This window comes from Zingiber officinale, chromosome 2A (assembly GCF_018446385.1).
Source record: "Zingiber officinale cultivar Zhangliang chromosome 2A, Zo_v1.1, whole genome shotgun sequence".
NCBI classification, from domain to species: domain Eukaryota; kingdom Viridiplantae; phylum Streptophyta; class Magnoliopsida; order Zingiberales; family Zingiberaceae; genus Zingiber; species Zingiber officinale.
Genome location: NC_055988.1, coordinates 168,656,350 through 168,671,377, shown reverse-complemented (window position 1 = coordinate 168,671,377; position 15,028 = coordinate 168,656,350). Strand labels below are relative to the sequence as shown.

The window sequence follows — 15,028 nt, the reverse complement described above, 5'->3', positions numbered from 1 at the left end:
TACAGTTTAGAAACTGAAATTAAATTCTTTCTAAAACTGGGTACATAAAGATAATTTCTTAAAATCAAATTTCTATTCCTATCAAAAGATAAGTAGACGTCTCCCACTGCAACAGCTGCCACCTTAGTAGCATTGCCCATGTAGACGGTAATCTCTTCTTCAGTTAGTCGTCGGGTTTCCTGGAACCCCTGCAAAGAATTACAGACATGATCAGTGGCACCTGTATCTACACACCAGGTGCTGGTAGATAACACCGCTAAACATGTTTCAACTACTAGAGTATGAGATATACCTTTATTGTTCTGGTTCCTACGAGGACAGTCCGCTTTCCAATGTCCAGACTGCTTGCAGATGAAGCACTTGCCCTTCGGCTTCTTCATTCCAGCTTTCTGTCCTGTACTCTGAGGTTTATTCACCTTCTTCGCTGAAAAGACCTGTTTCTTCTTCTTCTTGCCTTTCAGCTTAGAAGTCGAACCATTTTCAGCATAGTGAATCTGAGAACTTTGACGAAATATTCCTTCGGCTGCCTGTAGTTCTGTCAGAAGTTCCGCCAATGTATACTCTCTTTTGTTCATGTTATAGTTCAGGCGGAACTGCTCAAAACTTCTGGGTAGCGTTTGGAGAATTATATCGACCTGGGTTTCTCCATCGATTTCTCCTCCAAGGACTTGTATTTCATTCAGATAAGCCATCATTTTGAGGATATGATCCCTTACGGGTGTCCCCTCAGACATGGTGGCTGTCATTAACTTCCTCATTGCCTCTTGCCTAGCAGTCCGACTCTGGTGCCCAAAGAGTTCTTTGAGATTGTTCATTATATCATAAGCTGTTGGTAAATCTTGATGTTGATGTTGCAATACATTTGACATAGATGCCAAAATGTAACACCGTGCCATCTCATCAGCTTTTACCCATTTCTTATGATACTCAATCTACTCTGGGGTAGAGTCACCGTCAGGTGCTTCAGGGCATGCCTCGGTCAGTACAAACTTATAGCTTTCAGCAGTAAGAACAATGTCCAAGTTTCTTTTCCAATCAATATAATTGGGACCAGTAAGTTTGTTCTCTTTCAGTATAATGGCTAGTGGGTTGAAAGTCATCCTAAGAATCACAAAAAAAAACTTTGGTCAAGACTCTAAATTTAGAATAATATTGATTCCTCAAACAATACTATTTAAAATTAACCAACACCTCAAATCACCGTGAATATTGCATGCCACGTTAGTGTGGACGTATACAAATTCAACATTTGTAAGAGGAGGGTGTGACCCATTAATTTTATTATCTTGTCATCCTAACTTTATGACAAATAAAATTAATAGTTGGTTTTACTTTGGTCACACAATACAATAGCAGTGACTCCGTTGGGGAGGATACTATTGAATGTGTCTAAGTGTATACTATTACTTGATACTAAGTCCATTAAATAGGATTGTGCCCCTTCAGTTGGAGAAGATCACACGCTCCTAAATAATTTCCTATAACCATCCATAAAAGGAAGTTTGATCTAGTGATCCGCAACAAACCCATCCGTTGTGGAGGGAGGCACTCAGAGCCAACACGCAAGCTTGTTGCATCACTTACAAACCAGTAATGGAGACCATGGGATTTATTAAAATCCCTCTCCCACTTAGTTATTTAAAATTGAGGATTTTAACCTATGCTAGCATACATCACATGCATATTAATATCACAGTAAATAAAAGCAATAAATTTGGAAATTAATTTTCCAACTATTATGGCCTTTTCCTTCACTGTCTTCGGTATGCTCCAACCCTAGCTGCTGTCATCTTTAACCACCGCCATCGGGTCGAGTTGTCGCATCCATCTTGCTTCTTATTCCGCTGTGCCTTTGGTGCTCCAAATGTACCACGCCTCGCAAGAATCCGATTCGCGACAAGAAAAGAATTTTACATATATCGATCCTATATTCCTCGAGGGAATGTACATGTAATCTAGATCGAAAAATAAAATTCTAAAATATAATACAGCTCCTGCTGTATTTTATACATACAATCATGCACACAAATAATGCCCTTGACATATCCAAGGGTCCAATCACACATAATAACAATAAGCCATAATAGTTGGAGTCTGCAACCAAAGAGTTAGCACATCCTACTATTTTCCTGCCTAAATTATGCATGACATGTGCATAACCTATTTGAATTCTAAAAATACACAGAGGCAAACTCTAGCTCTGATACCAATTGTTGGTTAATCCTAGGAAAACGTACTGGTTCCACTGTACAAAAATTTTTGTACAAGTGTCGAACCTTTCCTTAAATAACCTATTGTGTTCTTTAGAAGTTAAATTAGGAATCGCAGACGGAACTTAACATCATTGATTCCAAATTTAACTTATCTGTTCTTAATGGTTTAGATTTGAATCGCAAGCGGAACTTAACACTATTGATTCAAACCTACCTAGATTATTAATTCCATAAATATTAATTTCCAAAATTGGCTTCCAGGACTGCATGGCGAGGCACATGACCTTCTTGGATATGGGAGCAACCACCACCGCCTAGGCAAAGCCTTTTAAGGAAAGCTAATATTTATTTCCTTAAATAACTCTAGGTCAACCAAAAAGAACAATCGAAACACAAGTTCGAAAAAAGAAAACAAAAGAAAAACTATTTCGAAACAAGATCTAATTGCCTCTTGTATTTAGAATTCTTACAAAAAGAAAACTAGCATGATGCGGAAAACAATTGCTAATTATACATTCTTTTTGTATGCTAATGACCTCAAGATCTTCTGCCGTATTCCTCGCCTTGCCTTGGACGTCGTGTGGGCGACGAACCTCCAAGATGAACACCACCCAAAAGAGTCCTTCTCCTCCTTGCAATATTCGGCCACCACCACCTCTAATAGAAAAGAGAGCAAAGGGAGAAGAAAAGGGAGAGGGCCGGCCACCAAGAGATCACCCAAGCAATGGAATAAGAGTTGTGTCTCATGAAGCCCCCCTTACCCCTTCTTTTATATTACTTGCCCAAGGCAAATAAGGAAAGATTTTAATAATTTTCCTTTTCCCTTTTTATTTTCCTTTTTCCTTCCTCTTGATTGAATTAATCATCAATCAATGGTTGAGATCAATCCTATTTGTTTTAGGATTGGGATTGAATCCTATTGGCCGGCCCTTGCTTGGGCACCAAGCAAGGTGGCCGGCCATATTAAAAGGCAAGGAAAAAAATATTTTTTATATAAAATTTTACAAGATAAACTCTTATAAAATTTTACAAGCTCTCTTTCCTAAAGTAGGAGTTAAAAAAGGAAAGTTTCTAAAATTAAAACCATGTTTTAAAATTTAAAAACTCTCTTATAAAATTTCCTTTTTTAACATGATGATAGAAAATTTTAATTTTAAAACTTATCTCTTTTTTTTCTTAAACCATGAGGATGGTTAAAAAAGGAAAGTTTTAAAACTTTTAAAACTCTCTATTAAAACATGTGGCCAAATTCAAATTAGGAAAGTTTTAAAAATTAAAATCTCTCTTTTAAAACTTATAGTTTTCTACAAAGAGAAGATTTTAAAAATTCAAAATAACCCTCCCTTTTTGAATTATTGTGGTCGGCCCCTACAAGCTTGGTCACCAAGCTATAGGGCTGGCCCCTTGAAGAGGATATGGCCGGCCATTGCTTGGTCACCAAGCAATGGTCCGGCTCCCTTCAAGAAGAGTCTTTCATTTGGATGGACTTGAGGCTATAATGAGGCTACGACAGGGATCTAGAGGAGAAATTGGTTTTGACCTTCCGATGAGCTTGAGTATCCCGTGTTCGCCCCGAACACACAACTCAAGTTCATCGATAACAACTCATTCCACTAAAGAGTTATTACCGCACTACCGCACCAATCCCAAATTACATTATGACTCCTTCATATCATGAGTGTGTTAGTCTCCCTGTGTTTAAGATTATGAATGTCCACTAATTAAGTAAATTACTGACAACTTACTTAATTAATATCTAGCTCCAAGAGTAGTACCACTCAACTTTATTGTCATGTCAGACTAAGTCCACCTGCAGGGTTTAACATGGCAATCCTTATGAGCTCCTCTTGGGGATATTCTCAACCTAGATAACTAGGACACAGATTCCTTTTATAATCAACAACACACACTATAAGTAATATCATTTCCCAACTTATCGGGCATATTGATTTATCGAGCTAAACCTCACCCTCTGATAAATCAAAGAAATAAATATTAAATATATGTGCTTGTTATTATATTAGGATTAAGAGCACACACTTCCATAATAACTAAGGTTTAGTTCTTTTACTAAGTCAGTACAAAAAGAACTTACCTAAATGATCCTACTCAATACACTTAAAGTGTATCAGTATAATTTATTAGTTAAGATAAACTAATACTTAATTACACTACGACTATACTGATAGTTTGTTCCTTTCTATCTTAGTCGCGAGCAACTGTTTATAATTTAGAAAGAACTGACAACATGATCTTCTAAGTGTGACACCACACTTCATGTTGTCTACTATATAAATTAATTGAACAATTACATTTAATAAATAAATGCAGATATTGACCAATATGATTCTTTTATTTTAGCAAATAAATGTTTACAAAAGCTAGGCTTTTAGTATACACTCTAACACGACCAAGAAGCAATCTGGAGGTCTGACCAAGAAACAATCTGAATGTCTGACCAAGAAGCATTCTGGAGGCCTAATCAGGAATTAATCTGGAGGTCTGACCAAGAATTGATCTGTAGGTCTGACCCATACTTGATCTAGATGTCTGACCAAGACTTGATCTGGAGACCTGACCAGGAATTAGTCTAGAAGCTCGACCGAGAGTTGGTCTGGAAGCTCGATCGAGAGATCGTTAGCGATACTCCGATCCGAGACCGGTGGTGATACTCTGGTCCGAGACCAGTGGCGATAACTCAACCTCGACCGGGGGAGGATAAGCCTTGAAATCCATAGAAGCAGAGCCCATAGCAATATGAGAGGACAGAGCCTTTATCATACCTGATGGCGAAGTGATGTCAACCGGCTGACTCGAATCCCAAATACCCGTATAGCTAGTAAGAGAAATAGTGTCGATCCCTTGACTCCTAAATGTTCGCGGAGTCAGGGAGAAGAATAATCTGAGCTCCGACCGTCAAAGGGAGTGACGCTCATAGCCATATAAGGGAGCAGAGTCCGTAGCAATAAAAGCATAGCACCGCGGGTAAAGGGAGCAGAGCCTGTATACGTAAAAAGCACGCAAAACAGGTGTAGAATACAGAGCATATAGTAATAATAGAGTGAAGTGCCTATAGCAGTAAAAGAATGCATAACCTCATGGTGAAGGATGCAGAGCCTGTAGCAGTAAGAGGATGCAGACCCTCATGGTGAAGGGTGCAGAGCCTGTAGTATACCTGATCGGGGAGCTGGGCCCTTAGTCCCTGATTGGAGAGTAAGACCCCTCGCCTGTAATCAAAGAGTGAGACCCCTAGATCTTGATCGGGAAGTCGTACTGCGAGTTAATGATCGGGGAGCTGTGTCCTTAGTGTAAGAGCGGGGAGTTGTGTCCCTAGTTTATGAGTGGGGAGCTGGGCCCCTAGTATCTGATCAAAAATCGAAGGCCTTAGTCTTTGATCAAGTACTAAGATCTCAGTCTCTTATCAGGGAGCTATAGCAGCTCCTATAACCGTAAAAAGGGAGCAAAGCTAGTAACGTACTTGATCGAGGAGCCGTGCCAACCAGCTAAGGGCTTGTCTCGGTCCCTTGACTCCCGAATACCCATGGAGTCAGGGAAACAACATAATGGAAAAACTAACCTGTCGACCAACTGAAGCTCCACTCGATCCCTCGACTCCCGAAGATCAGTGGAGTGAGGGTAGAAGGTAATATGTTCGTCGGGATCCTCCGGAACTGTGATAATTGCAAAGAATCTCCTGACGTCGTCCATTTTCACGTCCCAGAACAGGTGGATGTGTTCCCACAGACGACGCCAAATTGATCTTGTCTGGAATCTGAGTCAGACGGACCATCGGGTGAGGTAGATGGAATGTTGACCGAGTCACGATGTCCCGGAGGAGGGGTGTGTTGAGATGGCTTCTGTGTTGACCAAATCTTCAGAAGTCCTCTGGTCAATGCTACCTGTAGCCAGCGACCGGGTCCCCCCGGTCCCTGGTACCCCAGGCTCAAGGCAGATCCAACGGACATATAAGTAACAGGCTAATAATATAATAATGAAATAAAATGAGAGACGAGTACGAAGACGTACCCTGACCAAGGGGGCGCCCTCGGATGGGACGCTGCTCGAATTGTCGCGACTTGAAAGAGCAGGTGACTCGGAGGCGGATGAAGAGGTGGATCCAATGACATGGAGCCGGATGCGGTGACACAAAACCGGATGCGACCTTGGCATGCAAGGTCGGACATGAGATCGACACGCAGGCCGGGATATGAGATTAACACGCAGGTCGAGATATATATAAGATAGGCACGCAGGCCGGGACATGAAATCGGCACGCAAGCTGAAATATGACACTAGCACCTAGATCGGAATAAGATATCGACATGTGAGCTGGAATAGAATCTCGGCCTGCAGGCCGGGAAATAAAAACACCAAAGAGGCTAGACATAACTCACACAGCCCGAAACACAATCGCGCCTCGAAGGTCGGAACATAAAAATGGATCGATAGTTGGAATAGTGTCGAAGACGCTCGTCAACGTGGGTTGAATACCGAATCGACTTCGAAAATATACGACGATGCAAATCGGAGGCCGTTTACAACAATGGGGGATGGCTGCGCGGAAGCTGTCTGCGACGATATGACTTGGCCATGGCTCGGAAGCCTTCTGCGACGCTGGCGGCTGCTGTGAACGCTGGTCGATGATGGTGGCAAGGGACTGGTGAGCGAAGAATTGCACCCTTAACGCCAGAGAGGGCAGGCAGTGATTGCGTACGGCGATGGCTGGTCGCTGAGGGATCTCCACGGTGTTGTGCTTGGTCAGGTCGAGACTAGCGCTCGTGGTGGCAGCGGCGGCGGTGGAGTGTCCCATACGACAGAACCAACGACGGAAGACGTTAGATGAAGCAAGGTGCTGAAGCTGTACAGAGCAGAGGATCGCGGAGGGGTAACGACGAGGGCAAGCGAAGGAGGAGGAAGAGAGGAGATGGCAGCTGCAAGTATGTCCGATGGCGGCATCGCGAGGAGGAAAAGAGGAGCGGCTGCGAGGAGGAGAGGGCTGGCGTCGGATGGCGTGCTGTGTGAGGACAAAGGGCTTGCTACGGTGCTGCCCCGTGTGGTGGGAGATGAAGGTGAGGTGCATCCTGGTGGCCGGCTGCGATGGAAGCCCCGGGATGCCACGGCGGACATCGGTTGGGAGAGGAAGATAGGAGAGGAGTTGGCGACAGTGCTCCTGTTGGTTGGTCCTAGGAAGATCGTGTCGGTTCCACTGTACAAAAATTTTGTACAAGTGTCGAATATTTCCTAAACAACATATTGTGTTATTTAAAAATTAAATTAGGAATCGCAAACGGAACTTAACATTATTGTTTCCAAATTTAACTTATCTGTTCTTAATGGTTTAGACTTGGATCGCAAGCGGAACTTAACACTATTGATTCAAATCCATCTATGTTATAAATTCAATTAAATATTAATTTCTAAAATTGGCTTCCAGGACTGCATAGCGAGGCACTAGTCCTTCTTGGGTATGAGATCATCCACCACCGCCTAGACAAAAACTTTTAAGGAAAGCTAATATTTAATTTCCTTATATAACTCTAGGTTTAACCAAAAGAAACAATCGAATCACAAATTCGAAAAATATAAAAAAACATAAACTCGAATAACAAATTCGAAAAACTAGAATCTAATGTCTCTTGTGTTTGGAATTCATACAAAGAAGAACTAACATGATGCATAAAAAAATTATTAGTTATACCTCTTCTTTGTATGCTAATAACCTCGAGATCATCTTCTGTCGTATTCCTCGCCTCCTCTTGGACGTCATGTGGGCGACGATCCTCCGAGATGAACACCACGCAAAACTCCTCCTTCTCTAATATTCGACCACCACCACCACCAAAGAACAAAAGAGAGCAAGGGGAAAGGGAAGGGAGAGATGGCCGACCACAAGAGAGAACACCAACAAGAGAATAAGAATTGTTGTCTCATGAGGTCTCTCCTCTCCTTCTTTTATAATACTTGCCCAAGGCAAATAAGGAATGATTTTTACAAAAATTACAATCTTCCTTTTGTTTTTCCTTTCCTCCTTTTTAATTCTTTTTTTTTCTCCTCTTGATTGAATCAATTGATTGAATGCTTTTAATGGCTGACCCCTTGCTTGGAAACCAAGCAAGGGTGGCCGACCACATCATCATGAAGAGAAAAGTTTTTTATAAAATTTTATAAAAGAAGAAATCCCGTTATAAAATTTTACAAGTTCTCTTTCCTTTCGTGGATGTTAAAAAAGGAAAGTTTTAAAAATTAAAATCAAAATTTAAAATTTAAAACTTCTCTTATAAAATTTCCTTTTTTAACCTGATTATAAAAAAAGAAAATTTTAAATTTAAAACTCTCTTTTTAAAACTCATGTGGATGGTTAAAAAAGGAAAATTTTAAAACTTTTAAAACTTTTTTTAAACTATGTGACCTAATTCAAATAAGGAAAGTTTTGTAATTTTAAAATCTCTCTTTTAAAACTTGTAGATATTTATAAAGAGAATATTTTAAAAATTCAAAACACCCCTCTTAATTTGAATTATGGTGGCCGGCCCCTTCTTGCTTGGGCACCAAGCAAAGGACCGACCCCTTTGAGAAGGAAGTGGCCGACCCCTATGGCTTGGTCACCAAGCCATGGGCCGACCCCCTCTTGGACACCAAGATGAGCTTTTCATGAGTGGGTTTGAGGCTTCATTGAGGCTACGACAGGAACCTAGAGGAGAAATTAGTTTTGGCCTCCCGACGAGCTCGAGTATCCCTTGTTCGCCCCGAACACACAACTCAAGTTCATCAATAACAACTCATTCCACTAGAGAGTTATTATTGCAATACCGCACCAATCCCAAATTACATTATGAGTTCCTTCTTATCATGAGTATGTTAGTCTTTCTAAGTTTAAGATATCGAATGTCCATTAATTTAATGAGCTATTGACAACTCATTTAATTAACATCTAGTCCAAGAGTAGTACCACTCAACCTCATCGTCATGTCAGACTAAGTCCACCTGCAGGGTTTAACATGACAATCCTTATGAGCTCCTCTTGGGGACATTCTCAACCTAGATTACTAGGACACATTTTCCTTTTATAATCAACAACACACACTATAAGTAATATCATTTCTCAACTTTTCGGGCATATTGATTTATCGAGTTAAATCTCACCCTTTGATAAATCAAAGAAATAAATACTAAATATATGTGCTTGTTATTATATTAGGATTAAAAGCACACACTTCCATAATAACTAAGGTATAGTTCTTTTATTAAGTCAGTATAAAAAAAACTTGCCTTAAATGGTCTTACTCAATACATTTAGAGTGTATTAGTGTAATTTATTAGTCAAGATAAACTAATACCTAATTACACTACGACTATTTCAACGGTTCGTTCCTTTTCCATCTTAGTCGTGAGCAACTGTTTATAATTTATAATGATCTGATAACATAATCTTCTGTGTGTGACACCACACACCATGTTATCTACAATATAAATTAATTGAACAACTACAAATGTAGACATTTTTGACCAATGTGATTCTTTATTTCAAAATAAATGTTTACAAAAGATAAGCTTTTAGTATACACTCTAATAGCTCCTCGGCGGCGTTGGCATGAAGAAGGCCGGAGGACAAGAGGTAAAAGAGAAGAGGAGAGGAGTGGCCGGTGTCGGCGCCTGCGAGGAGTGCGAGACTGAGAGGGAGGAAGAGAGCCACCTCTTGGTTCCTGTTCACGGCGGCGGAAAACGTATAAACCCAAACCCCTCTCCTTTAAGCCCTAAACAATGAAAAGATCTTAATGCCCTCCTCCTTCCTCCTATTTCCATTGGGGTCTTTCCTATATATCCGTATCAAAATATATATATATATATATATATATATATATATATATATATATATAAAATTCTCATATGAAATTTTTTATTTTATCGTCAACAAAACTCAAGGTGAAGTGCCCAATTCAAATTGAACTTGAACCCAATTTAATTTTAGACTTAAGCCGCAATACAGGTCGGGCTATAATTACCAGTGGTGTGGCAGCCTCTGGAACTGGACAAAGTGGCCCTATCGGCGGGCAGTGATCAGCACGGCGAGGGATCAGCGGAGCTTCGCCAAGAGGAGCTGCAGCAGGCTCCGCGCCTCCAGGAGTCGCACCCAGACGAGGCGGCTCACCCGAGCAGGCCCCCCGCCCGCTCCCCAGCCGGCCGCTTCCGCGAGAAGTGGTAGCTCCTGAGAAACAGCAGCCGCCGTTCCATGTACTCTGCCGCCTCCATCCGATTCCCTCCTCCTCCTCCGAGTCAATCACGCTCGCCGCATCGGGGAGGTCGGATTTGAGGAAGAAGCAGGCAAGAATTCAAATCAAGCGAAAACGGAAAGGATTCAACGGATCGGGATTTGGAGGAAGAGCAAAAGAGTCGCTTTTGCTTTTTTTTTTTTTCCTGCAACGAACGGATCTCGCGCGATCTTTCGATTTACTACTTCCCTGCGGAAATCGTACGGTGAGCATTCTCTTACCCAGCTCACCCGATGGCTAGTTACTCTCTCCACCGTCAGATCTCTTTGGTACGGCCGCTGGATCGGAAATAGTCTGATTTGAGCGGATAGCAAGTTCGAACAGCCGAATTTGAAAGACGAAATTTCACTTTGCACCCCGCTAAGTTTCAATAATTTTCATTGTAGCCACTGTAATTTGGAAACCGGAATATCATTGTGGCCCATTAGTTCGATCTAATTTGTCCGGTCCAATTTGCATCGGTTTATTGAGCCGACAATTCGGTTTCCTTCGCTGCTAAGCGAAGGAATCGCATTCCGTCCTTTCTCTGCTTCTTCGCCTTCATTTTTCTGACCTAATCTCGCCTTGGAGCGGGGAGCAAGGGATGAGCATCCTCTCCAACAAGGTCGAGCGGGAGGAGCTCGCGCCCGGGGATCACATCTACTCATGGCGGTCGGCTTACATCTATGCCCATCATGGTCTTTCCTTTCCTTCTTTGTATTCTCTCTCTTTTATTGTTACGTCGATTTTGTATGAATCGGAACCGTCCCTGGTTTTAGGGCTTCTCCACTCGTCGTTTGCCCATGTTGATTCCATTTTTTTTTTTAGCATTTCCCCCATTTTTAGGTTGGTAGGAGTGATAATCACTGCCGAAAGATAATCTTACTTAGTTTCAGTGTTTCTGAATTGATTTAGATGATAAAGGCTCAAACTTGACGGAGAGTTTTGTAAAACCATTATTCTATTCGAGTGTGTTAAGCCGTGAACGTCTGCAAAATTAGCGTTCATCGATGTGATTTCGGAATGGTGCTTCAACCGTATGTCTCCTTCGAGTCTTTTGCGACCGTTAGCTTGTTATGACTGTTTAACATGGAATCTATAGAGAAATTTTCTGCAAATTATGATGTTATGATCATTTACATAGAATCTGTTGAGTAACTTCGACCAAAAAATTCTTCCTTTGATCACTTTAAGCATGGACTCCGAGAGTGAGTATTGAATTTAGAGATTGTATACAGCAAACTTCTTTCCAGGAATTAAGGTCTAAAGTACATTAGCAAAATTCAATTACTAGAATCGATAAGTTCCGTCCTTTGTTACTGCCTACGATACTATATAGTTTACTAGTTCAGAAAAGCTTTGTGCAGGTCATCTTTCTTTCTCTCCTTGTTGCTGAATTGTACAATGTGGTCAACTCATCGACAATTACTGAAGCATTAATCTTTACTACTGTTCAAAGTTTATCCATCATGTACTGTTATCTTATTTATTTGCCCTGCTTCGTAGGGATATATGTGGGAGATGGCATGGTCATTCATTTCACAAGAGCAGCTGGCCAAGAGATTGGAACAGGAACCGTACTTGACCAATTCCTTTTCAGCTCTTCGCCGTCAAATTCAGGAACTCCGTGCGAAAAGTGTGGTGATCAAAGCAATCTCCATGGAGTGATCACCTCTTGCTTGGATTGCTTCCTTGCAGGAGGCAACCTCTACCTGTTCAGCTATTCAGTCACTCCAACTTTCTTCCTAGCAAAAGCGCGCGGAGGAACCTGCACGCTCGCCCCCTCCGATTCCCCCAACATCGTCCTCCACCGAGCCAAATACCTTCTCGACAACAATGGGTTCGGCATGTATTGCTTGTTCAAGAACAACTGCGAGGACTTTGCCATATACTGCAAGACAGGTCTGCTCGTGGAGACGACTTTCAGCGTTGGCCGGAGCGGACAAATCTCATCCGTGTTAGCTGCAATCACTTCTATAATGTCATCCCCGCTTCGGTTCCTGACGACGAGCGCCAGTGGGCTCATGGTGTTTGCCAGCGGCATGTATTGTGTTAGTCGATATGTGTCCGACATCGGAATCAGAAGGGATGCAAATAAGATTCCTGTCGAAACCCTTGTTGCCCAGTTGTGCCAAGGCGTGCCCCAAACCATGGCCACCTAATCACTGCATCAATGATGCATCTAAACCAAAATGCCATCAATGTGTGAGACATTTATTTCTTAATAATCGTAATGGACTATTTATTTCCTCAATCATAATAATTCCTGTAAATTATTTGATATTTTTTTCATTATTATAAACATCAAAGATCTCAACATGCATAAACAATGAATTTGTTGGCGAGCCATGTCCGAATAATGCAAAGAACTAATGTGGTCGTACAGTGACGGATCCCACTTGGACCGCATATTTGACCGGCTGACGGTCCCCTTCCGCATACTTTAAGATTTGAGGAAATAATTTCGGATGAAATTTTATCGGAAAACATACAAAAAATATCAATGAGAGTGTGGGCGATTCGGGCTTCCCTCCAAAACCCCATAAAATATATAAATCCAAAGAATGTTTTTTATCACTAAAAGATTAAAGAGGAAAATCTATAATTATGCGTGTTAGCTTTTAGTCTTTCCCGCGGAACGTTTACGGGAGTGGGAGTGGAAGAAGAAGAAGAAGGTCTCCAGATTCCATCAAAAGAAACAAGAACCACCAACCACCAAAGCGACGGATCCAGCGACACGGCTGGCCGTGGGAAAACTTACGAAGCAGAGCAGTCACGTGGCGGACAACTCATCGCCCTCGACCTTTTCGTCTTCTTCCTTTCTGTTTACTTTAAACTTTTGCATTGAATTGTTTGATCGACCACCACCGCCATGGCCGCTCTTCAATTCCTTGCTCTGTCAACCGTAAAGGAACGCCAGCCTCTCATCCACCTGCTCTTCCCCTTTCGTACAGGCACTAACTCCCAGCACCTGACTGCACGCCTGACCCCCATCATTAAATAACCAACCGACGCCATCGTCTTCATCCGCCTCCTCCTCCGCGCTTGAACTCTGTGTATTGATATACACGCATCATCACGCGCTGATATCGTACTGGCTCGAATTGGAGAAGACAGCTGATAACACTCAAATGAAGAAGAGTCAAAGAAAACACCTGATAGCACTTAGATGAATAAGAGAAAGATAGCAGAGAATTAATGTACTATTGGTTTCTCATTAAAAGTTTATACAAAGCATAGGCTATACATATGTCTTTATATAGCAGTAAGAAAAAACAATCCGATCCTAAAATTATGCATCTAGATCTAGCCTTAGCCTTTCATTTATTCAAAGCATATCCATTAAATACGGATATATTCTATCTTAATTATGACTTGATTTAAATAATACAACATAGCCTCCCTTAAACCAAGTCACAAATGTTAGCCATCCCAATTGCCTTCTTCAACTTGAGAAAAATCTCTGTCTTCATTGGTTTTGTAAAGATATCTGCAACTTGACATTCACTAGGACAATACTCGATGTTGATTTGTTTTTCCGCAACCCATTCTCTGATTTTATGATACTTGATATCTATATGCTTGCAGCGGCCATGAAATACTGGATTCTTAGATAATGCAATTGTTGACTTGTTATCACAAAAAATTGTCGTAGGACCATCTTGTTTGTGTTGTAGAAAATCTAAAATCTTTCTTAGCCAAATTGCTTGCATAGCACAATTTGTTGCCGCTATATATTCTGCTTCTGTTGTTGAAAGTGCTACCACCGGTTGCTTTTTAGAAGACCAAGAAAATATAGCTGAACCAAGATGAAAAGCATATCCCGATGTACTCTTTCTAGTCTCAACATCTCCAGCCCAATCACTATCTGTATATCCAATAAGTCCCACAGTTTTATTAGTAGAATACAAAATTCCATCATTAATTGTACCTTTGACATATCTAAGAATTCGCTTTGCTGCGGCCCAATGCGAATCCTTTGGTTTCTCCATAAACCTGCTAAGTACTCCAACTCCAAAAGAAATATCTGGCCTTGTAGCAACCAAATATCTTAGACTCCCAATCAAACTTTTATAAGCAGTAATATCCATACTCTTACCAGTTTCATCTTTAGACAACTTTATCTTTTCAATCACTGGAGTAGGAACTGGTTTGGAGCATTCCATCCTAAACCTTTTCAAAATATCAGAAGCATATTTCTTTTGTGAGACAAAAAACCCATCATCCATCTGAATAACTTCAAGCCCTAGGAAATAACTCATTAGACCCATATCTGTCATTTCAAATTTACTAACCAAGGCTTCCCTGAATTCTATGATTAACTTTAAGTTATTTCCGGTAAAAATCAAGTCATCAACATAAAGACAGACTATGAGTGTATCACCAGATTCAATATGCTTAACATACAAAGTATGCTCATAAGGACATCTCAAAAAACCATTTTCAATAAAATAAGAATCAATACAACTATACCATGCCCTTGGTGCTTGTTTTAAACCATATAGAGCTTTCTTCAACCTGTACACCTTATTCTCTTCCCCTTTCTTCACATATCCTGCAGGTTGT

The 15,028-nt window shown here is 41.1% G+C and overlaps 1 protein-coding gene across 1 annotated transcript; it reads left to right on the top strand.

The window, feature by feature from the left end:
* The first annotated feature begins 10,971 nt into the window (after nucleotides 1–10,971).
* On the top strand, nucleotides 10,972–12,716 carry LOC122043164 (protein LEAD-SENSITIVE 1-like). The gene is made up of 2 exons (XM_042603650.1): nucleotides 10,972–11,160; nucleotides 11,969–12,716. The coding sequence occupies exons 1-2, from the start codon at nucleotides 11,067–11,069 to the stop codon at nucleotides 12,622–12,624; spliced, it is 750 nt and encodes a 249-aa protein (XP_042459584.1). The 5' UTR covers nucleotides 10,972–11,066; the 3' UTR covers nucleotides 12,625–12,716.
* The last annotated feature ends 2,312 nt before the right edge of the window (nucleotides 12,717–15,028 follow it).